The 10,000-nt window shown below is 42.0% G+C and overlaps 1 protein-coding gene across 1 annotated transcript in view; it reads left to right on the top strand.

Moving 5' to 3' along the window:
* The window catches only part of LOC134459383 (low-density lipoprotein receptor-related protein 1B-like), a 628,069-nt gene that overhangs the window by 131,564 nt on the left and 486,505 nt on the right, over nt 1-10,000 (top strand). The window contains exons 6-8 of the mRNA XM_063211727.1: nt 250-585; nt 2,731-2,893; nt 7,366-7,588. Coding sequence (XP_063067797.1) covers nt 250-585; nt 2,731-2,893; nt 7,366-7,588 — 722 coding nt within the window. The remainder of the gene's footprint in view (nt 1-249; nt 586-2,730; nt 2,894-7,365; nt 7,589-10,000) is intronic.

Here is a 10,000-nt window from a genome sequence, read left to right on the forward strand (position 1 = left end):
ATTTCAAACTAATTGTAATTTTTGTTTGATACCTCCTGATGATTGTGTGGTCTGTGATTGCATTCTAATCTCTCTATTACTTGTATTCTTTTTTCTTTCTTTCTTTTTTTCTCATATCCTGGACATCCTTACTTATATTTGTGTAATCTGTGATGTTTATTTTGATTGTGCTATCTACTGTTCTCTTTCTCTCTGATTGTTGGTTTGATTGTTTGTTTGTTTGTTTGTTTGTTTGTTTTCTCTTCTCAGAGCCTGGCGACCGGCCTCCATGGCTACTGCTCGCCAATCTGGAAGGCATCACAGTCACACACCTGAACGGCACGCCAACGGGGGCTCACCTGAAATCGCCCAATGCCAACGCCACACACACGCTGGACTTTAGGCACAGAGAAGAGACATTATGTTGGCTCTCCTCATCCTCCTCCTCCTCCTCCGCCTCTTCCTCCTCCTCCCCATCCTCCTCCACTTCCCCCTCTTCTTCCTCTTCCTCCTCGGAGTCCCATGGACAGCTCTGGTGTTCCTCCATGACGAAGCTAAAGGGCTTTTCAGAGCCGAGGCGGATACACACAGCACAAAATCTGCAGAGTAAGTCATGCAAGATGTTTTATACGGTTTGTATGCAATACTGCACAGTCATATTTAGCTATGCTCTGCTAGAGTGGAATGCAGAAACAAGGTGGACACACACATGACAACATATCCAATGTGAGCTATGAGCTACTGAGCATGTTTTGTGTAAAATTTGCCATGTATGCTTTCCACGTACGTATATACTGTATTCTAGCCTACATATTGTTTCTTACATGCTGTAAGACAGGCCTAACATTCTTTGTGTCTTTCAACCAAATACTTGACCGTGCCATACTCATTTTTTTATTTTTACCACCAATTTCTGTACCCCAGAATCAAATGGCAGCCCAGAATCAAGTGGTCCAGTCCTCAATTAATGTGATTGTTATTATTATTATTTATTTTTTTATAATCCAGGTGAATACATGCAGGAAAAAAATCAAGAGTTAATTATGTTGGACCTTACTGATGCACTGTGTTGAACAGTTAGTGACTGAAGTCAGTTCATATGAGTCAAACGCGTATGAATGCAATTCTAAAATTTGGTTACATATATTCTACACTGGACTATGTAATTGCGTTATATGATCTGTGATGCAATTCTTCGTTATTGCATGCTCCATTTTGCTGAAAAAGATTAAAGATAGAAATGAACAAAAACACAGTTATGAGGATTGCCAGAGCAGAGTCAAACGTATTGTTTTGATCTCCACTGATTGCATTGTGAGATATCAAGATGCATCCACAGTAGAAATGAATATGGAATAGTATATCTCTGATGGAAATTAATGAAATATACACACACGCACGCATGCACGCAGTCACGCACACACACACACACACACACACACACACACACACACACACACACACACACACACACACACACACACACACACACACACACACACACACACACACACACACACACACACACACACACACACACACACACACACACACACACACACACACACACACACACACAAGCAGAGGAAATCAATCTAAAATTGGGTATACAACCTCCAATTAGAGTGGCCCTTATGGATGGATGAACAGATCACACTGTGAAAGTGAGACTATATTTGACACGCTTTGAAGTCGACACCCTGAACCTACAGGTGTCTTTACACCCTCTTTAATGAGTGTTTACCGTGAAATCGTTAATTAGATGCTTTCACAACCCTGCCAGATGCTGTAAATTAGTATGATTCCCAACATCTTAGGTCCTGTCTTAACACAACTCATTAAGCTTCAAACTCATAAATAGTTTTACTTTTTTTCTCCACTTTTTGTTTATTTCATTATTTTTCTTTCCCATCATTTATAAAAGAGGCTATGGGGTCAAGTCAGTCTCATTACCCTTTTGCTAATGAAAGCCTGGGCTCGATGCATCAAGAGTGGACGAGGAACGAGGGCGTAGCGGCATAGCATGCTAATTTGTTTCGAAGTGATTTTTCTTTTTACGACGAACAATTTCTGTACACCACAGAATCAAGTGGCAGGCACCCCCAGAATCAAGTGGTCCAGTCCAGCCCTTCAAATACTCAGATTTAATGCACTGTTTGAGTTTTTTGTTGTGCTGGCTGTTGCTGTTTTCGGTAATACAACTCATTTACTTTTAAAATTGTACTGCTCTCTGTGATTTATTTGGGTTTTCTGTTTTTGTCTTGTTTGTGAGAGCCTTTACATCTTCTGGTCTAGGGGTGCATTTCTCAAAAGTGCACTTGCTAACCAGTTAGCAACTTGAGTAGTTACCAATGGGAAATTGCCTCGCAAACAACAAAGTAGCTTACACAGTTATGGTTTCGAGAAATGCACCCTGGATCTTGGTCTCAAAACATCATCCATCCCTGCTACATTGTTCCTTTTTGCACAAATGATTCGATTTTGTTGTTGTGATTTGTTATGGTGGTCAAGGGCATTTTCTCAAACTATTACTTAAGAAGCTACAATTGTGTGTTGCTTGTTGCTTGATCCTGTTATTTTCCAGAACCACTCCAGACATTCGGCTTTCTTTCGGGCCAATCAAGAATCTCTAATGTACTGTATTGTACTGCACTGTACTATACTGTACTGTACTGTACTGTACTGTACTGTACTGTACTGTACTGTATTATACTGTACTCTACTCACTGTCTGTCTGTCACTGTCTTACAGATGTAGAGAACATGGCTATTGACTGGCTGAGTGGAAACTTCTACTTTGTGGACCGGGTCAGCGATCGCATATTTGTGTGCAGTGACCAGGGGGACTCATGTGTCACCGTCATCGATCTGGACATACAGAACCCCAAAGGTGTCGCGCTGGATCCACTCATGGGGTATGGCACACTATTGACACACACTGTAACACACACGCATGCAGTCACGCAGGCACGCAGTCACGCACACATATACACACACACACACAGTCACGCACACATACACACACACACACAGTCACACACACATGCACGCGCACATGCACATGCACATGCACATGCACACACACACACACACACACACACACACACACACACACACACACACACACACACACACACACACACACACACACACACACACACACACACACACACACACACACACTTGACCACTTCTGGAGCGCATGCAAATAGATACATGTTTATCTTGTTTATTTAAGAAGGGACAAAGCACATTCATTGACATACTCATCTACATTGTCCTGTAACAGGGCGGCCATACACAACAGTTCATTTGTCAGCATTTTGATATAATGATATGATTCCAACAAAGCACATTCTGTAGGGTATAATTTATATATCCATCATGTAATACCCTGTATTTTGTGGACGATGAGAATCTCTTGGCAAGATGAGTGATGTGACATTAGCCATTTTCCGCATTTATTTCTGGTTTGAGGGCGGAGCGCATATTTCGATGGTCAATAATAAAGACACCTTTAGTGTCAGGTGGCCCGAAAAGATTGACGGCATGAAAAAGCACATCCTGCTGCAAGGCTATATTTATTATATTTTCTCCACTCAGAGGCCTTGGGTTACATTTTTTGTGTCAGCTGATAAGATAGTTTTAGCCTGCCTGCTCTTGGAATCAAAATGATCTTGACACCACTGCTCAGAAATGTCTGAGGTGTCTCACACACTCCTCTCAAGGTAAGAAGGGACGATGAGAGAGAGGAAAATAAAATAAAAGGAGCAAAGAAAAGGCGAAAAGAAAATAGTTTGAAAGCAAGTCAAGGTTTCTCACTTGCAGTGCAGGAAGAGGCCTGTAGCAAAAAAAGGCAGGTATCATACACAACTGCTCTTCTCTCTCTCTCTCTCTCTCTCTCTCTCTCTCTCTCTCTCTCTCTCTCTCTCTCTCTCTCTCTCTCTCTCTCTCTCTCTCTCTCTCTCTCTCTCCCTGTATCCTGACTTCAGGGAGTCATCTGTGAATAGGGAAACAAGGAACACACACACACACACAAACACACACACACACACACACACACACACACACACACACACACACACACACACACACACACACACACACACACACACACACACACACACACACACACACACACACACACACACACACACACACACACTCACACAAACAAAACACACACACACAACACAACACACACACAACACAACACAACACAACACACACACACACACACACACACACAACACACTCGCTCGCTCAGCCCGCTCAGCCGTGCTTATTAATGTTATTGCAAGGAGCGCCGCTATCGCTGTCTGATAAATTAGCGAGCCGTGTTAGCTGAGGCGCGTTGACATCTCTCCCCATTCGTCCTCTTGGCCTCGCGAGCAGTGGTGTTTAAATAAACTGGCACGGAGACACACATTTACAAACACACAAACAGACACACACACACACACACACACACACACACACACACACACACACACACACACACACACACACACACACACACCTACACACACACACACACACACACACACACACACACACACACACACACACACACACAGGCACGCACACACACACGAATACACACACAAATACACACACTACAATAGCAGTAAACAGTAATTTGTATGCACCGCCGAGCACAGCCTTGTTGTCAGTGTTGCGTGTTTGCTGTTTTCTGCTGACAAAGACTTTTTTTCCCCTCTTGTTCCCCTTACCGCTTGCCATAATATGGCACGAGTTCAAAACCTGCCTTGCTCCTCCTGTGCTTTTTGCTGCGCCTCTCCTCCTCTCACCGCTGTTTCTCCTTCTCCAAGCGGTGGCTGTCCTGTCACTAATTATTAGTGGCAATGCACAGAGTTCACACGCCAGTTTGGTCTCCTCTGTTACGCTCTGTCATACTAGCAGTGGAATATTTAGCTCAGGGAAGCCGACAGGGGTGGGAGGGGGGGGTGTGAATGGGGTCTCTTGTCCCGGGCCCAGATAGACAAGGGGCCCAGAAATGGATCCTCAATGCATTGTGTGTATTGGGTTAGGGGCTCATTCAGATGTTTTTGTCCTGGGCCCAGCCAAAGCTGTCAGCGGCCGTGGTTTAGCTATTGCAGATATGATAGAGTAATATGGAGAGAGAGAGAGAGAGAGAGAGAGAGAGAGAGAGAGAGAGAGAGAGAGAGAGAGAGAGAGAGAGCAAGAGAGCAAGAGAGCAAGAGAGCAAGAAGTGTGAATATTAAAATAATAACAATAAAAAAGGAGACGTGTCGGAATAAAAAGCCAGCCCAGCCAGGGTGTAATATGCTGCATGAAAATGTCAGGAGTGAATGTTTCCTTCAGCACAAGTCAGGTTCTGCTTGGACGGAAAATCGTTTATGTTCATGACATTTGCAAGTGTTACGGAATAGGAGAAGAAAAGCAGCATGGTTGCATCAGATTTGTGCTTCTCTTTTGCCCATTACTTTTTTTTTCTTAACCATCATTGGCGGTGTACCTGAAAATGGTGACAAAGAAATACGATGAAAGCAATACCAAGCCTTTGCCGGGGGAATGGAGATTGCTTTTTGTTTTCAAACAATCCAGCCACCATTACACTGATGACATTATGAGTATGACATTGAGTTGGACAAGAATTTTATGACCACATACTGATGTAGCTGTCTGCATTAGGTGTAAAGTAAATGATGTTCAGAGGTAGGACTCAATATTCTGTATTGAGAACAAAATGAAAAGGAACGTGTCTAACCAATGCGCTGTGGCAGATTACAACTCAGTCTGATGCTTACCGTACCTAGCAATCATCAGAACTAGAGTCGTGTGTTTACAGGTGGAAAAATAGTGGGAAAAAATGAAATTCCATATTATTGGAAGGCAGTTACACACAGCACAATATAGTACACGTTAGCCGCATGTGAATGGCCGAAATGCTATTCAGCATAACACAGACAGATCTGAAGATGGACAGAATGTGCGGAGCAAGGCAGGCATCGCACATGTTTTCAGGTATAGATACAGTCCAAGATACAGCCCAATAGAGTCATTTTCACATATGAATGCTGTAAATGTTATTGAGCTAAACACAGATATAGCTAAACATGGTGAGACACCCTGCTGTTATGCTATGTCCTCATGAACATCGTATCATAAAGCTGATCATACATTTCTCATCAGGCATTACGGTGTTGATATGACATTGGTAACAAAACGATAATGTGGCTTTAACCTTTGGATGACCTACTTTGTAAAACATGTCATGCCAGGTGTAAGGAAGACACCAACAAGCATGTGTTCCTGCAGGTTATTGTTTAATTTTAGAATCTTAGCTTTATTCATTTAGAATAGCCTGTGATCATAATTTATTTTCTGGTGTGTTTTTTTTACATGTAGTGTCATCAACATCATGTACTTATTGTGTACTACTTGTTACACTGTCCATACCAGATAATTTACTTATTCTTATCTCACTGTACATACCCTAACCCTAATCCAAATGTGCATAATACTACATGCTGTTACATAGTGTGTTACACTGTACCTAATTAATGTGATAGACAGGGACAGTATAATGGAGTGTAACCGAGTGAATTCTTCATGATATTTAGCAACACCCTTACTGGAGAATTGAAGCGAGACGTAATCTCGACGACCACAAGTTACCGCCCTTTGACCCGAAGATAAGGTTTCCTGTTCGTATAATTTATCTCAGCTTGTCAATATGTTTTTTTCTTCCCCCTCGAGGCCTCAAGGCACTCTCCCCCCACTTCCATTCCCATCACCTCACATTGCTGTTTTATAGATAAAGTTATGTTTACATCCCCAAGATCTGATGTCTCATTTGATTCTGGCTGCCCGAGATAGCAGTGGGTGAAATGATGGAGGTGTAAGGGTATTGATCGATCGTCCAGCAGAGCTGTGTGACATTTGGTTAGCGTTAGCCCCCAGTGTAGATTAGCCTCAGGCTCAACAGCATGAACAATGGGCCTGTGGAGGGAGAAAGCTGTGAGTCATCAGTTTCCATTTTCCTTTCTCTATCAAGATGGAAGATTATTGGGTCCAGAAGCTGTGGAGACTGAGTTTTATTTGAAAACTTTTGTAGGAATTTCTATGCACCTTAAGTAATTGCTATTTTATTGAAGCATATAATATATGTATGTTTTGTAACAGTTATTACAGCTTCTCTGCTTTAAATACTTCATGCCAAGGCTCTATTTTTTAACGTTTAGACTCCTTTTTTTAACGTTAATGCTATGAATCAAGTTTTAGATATGTCAGCAATTACTTTTTTCAGCAAACCACGAGTCTGCGCTTGGAATCTTCAATAATTACCACTGCTGCCACTACATCTAAAAAAGCCTATGCCTATATCTGTTTTGTGTTGCAGGAAGTTATTTTTCACCGATTACGGAAGCATGGCCAAAGTGGAACGCTGCAACATGGACGGGACCAACCGGACTCGGATAGTGAGCCACAGAACGGAGCAGCCCACGGCACTGGCTCTGGACCTGCTGCGGAAGCTTGTGTACTGGGCCGACGTCTACCTGGATTACATAGAGGTGGTGGATTACGACGGGAGAAACAGACACACTGTGATCCAGGGCCAGGCAGTGAGTGGAGGAGGAGACATTACATTACATTACATTACATTACATTGTATTTGGCTGATGCTCTATAACCAAAGCGACTAACAAACGAGGACATAATCATAGCCAGCATCACTACCAGATACAAAGTGCACAGGAAATATACAGAACAACAAGTGCAGATGCAAAAAAGGGTTAGGGTTTTTTTTTGTAGAGTAGTTGTTTTTTGTAATGCAGAGTGCACACACACACATGCATAGCCTACACATCATGTCAAGAGTCTGGCCTGGGGCTAGGGCTAGGAGACGTCCTATTTCCTCCAGTAGGGCCTACTTTTATCTGCTTTGTTTGTTGTTGGTGTTGTCCTGTTATGTCTTTTTTTGTATTGCTGCAAACTTGCTGTCTCCAAGATAATTTTCTCCATAGTGGAGACAAATAAAGTAACCTAACCTAACCTAACCTAACCTAACCTAATGGCACAAATAGACCAGATGCGGTTTGAGTGGCTCCAGCGATGGGAGTAATTGACTTTGTATTGAGTTGCTGGCGACAGAAGAGACAAAAGCAATTTGGGCGACTGGAGGCGAATTGAGCGACTTGAGCGACAGTTTGTAATTGGACCTCAGAGAATATTATGCAAATAAGCTAATGCGGTTTGGCGATAGCTGCCACAGCCAATTCGCCTTTGGCTAAGCCCCGCCCTCTTTAGTTACAGTTGCTACGTCGGACAGATAAACGTTCAATGCTGAGATATCAACGTGATTTATGCAGTGACTGCAAATCGCAGCAGTCATTCACTCCTAATAAATAAAAAAACCCATTCATAGTATTGTGAATATAAGTATTTATTTTCTGAACTGTCATGCGATGCATCACAGCTGTTAAGCTGTTATGGGCTCTCATATTCTCACATGGGTATCGATAGGAATTGTACCCAGCACCATGATAAGCTGAGCTCGCACATCTTCAAAGTGACCACAGCAATGTGTGACATTAACGTTTCGCGTTTATGTCTTCATTAGCTCAAGAAAATAACGTCCATCAGCTGCTAGTCAAAACAATCCTCACGTGACTGACAGTTAACTTTGCTAGCGCTGTTTCTTCATTAATTTAGGTCAGAAAACCAAAATCCTACCCTAAAGTAGGTTCGTGTTTTGCTTACAACCTTATTGAAAAGTTACACGAGTGAGATGGTGGCATGATTGGAGCACACAAAGTATGTTTGCTGATCCGTGTGCTTCCTAGTCGAGCGAGGATGCCGAGACCCTTCAAGCCAGACTATTCAACTGCTAGTAATATTAGTCCAGTTTTAGGTAAAGAAGAAAGCGATTACCTCCTGTTACATCATGGAGAAACTTGCACCTTCGTCACAAATACCCCAGGAACAATTTCCAATCATATTTTAATAATAATACAACAGTAATAGACTATCTTGCTAAACCCTACTTGAAAACATGCGATTTCAGCAATGAGTTCAATGGAGCGCTGTCAAAACTGTCCGAGGTTTGTCCGAGGTTGTCCTTTTGCTGCTCTGTGATTGGTCAAAAAGCACTTTAGGGCGGGCCTTTGTTAAAGTTGAATTGGAATTTCGGAACGCTTGTATTCTGCTTTTACTGTAGCAGGCATACTCTGTCGCTTCTCGCATTGCTCTCGCTATACAGTCTAGCGATTCTCTGTCTCTGCTTAATCTTGTCACCGCCGTTGTGGTTTTGTTGGTCCGGTGTAATGGCATAATGTGATTCATAAAAATTGATGGGGACTTTTGTATTTTACTTTGGAATGTCAAGTACTATTTTGCTTGCTTTTATTGTTGCTTTTTCATCATGAAAGCAAAAATGACAGCATGATTGCAATATTTTTGATCATACTCTTAAGAAGAGAAGACAGTAGTATAGCGCAAAGCATCAATATATAAATATGTATTACAGCACATTCTAATATAAAAGGAAGATATATAACTTGATAAAAACCAACTAATTGTCATTATTCTACAGTATGCCGTGTCATCTGTGGAGTTTTGTCTGCTTTCACTGTCACCATAGCAGTACAAAGTATAACATAGGTTTGCACACTCCTTTGCATTGTTTTCCTTCTTTCAGTTCTTTGTTTCTTCTTATTCATTAATAGGCATGATGACGTTTTCGACCTTGTGGTCTTCCTCAGGAATCAGAGGAAGACAGCAAGGTTGAGACGTCATCATGCCAATGAATGAATGAAAAGAAAAAATATCCAAAGGAGTGTGTGAACAATTTTTTTAATGACACTTTTTTTGTTCAGCACCAGGGATTGTGCACAAACTAAGCCACAAGTGTCAGCATAATGTGTCACAGCTTCATGACATTTTTGTCGTGTTTTTCTGAGTGGTGAAATATCTCCTTATGTCTTCTTTCTTGCACTCTCTTATGCATCCTCCCTCTCTCTACTTCTCTCTTTCCT

Source organism: Engraulis encrasicolus, chromosome 12 (genome assembly GCF_034702125.1).
Source record: "Engraulis encrasicolus isolate BLACKSEA-1 chromosome 12, IST_EnEncr_1.0, whole genome shotgun sequence".
Taxonomy (NCBI): domain Eukaryota; kingdom Metazoa; phylum Chordata; class Actinopteri; order Clupeiformes; family Engraulidae; genus Engraulis; species Engraulis encrasicolus.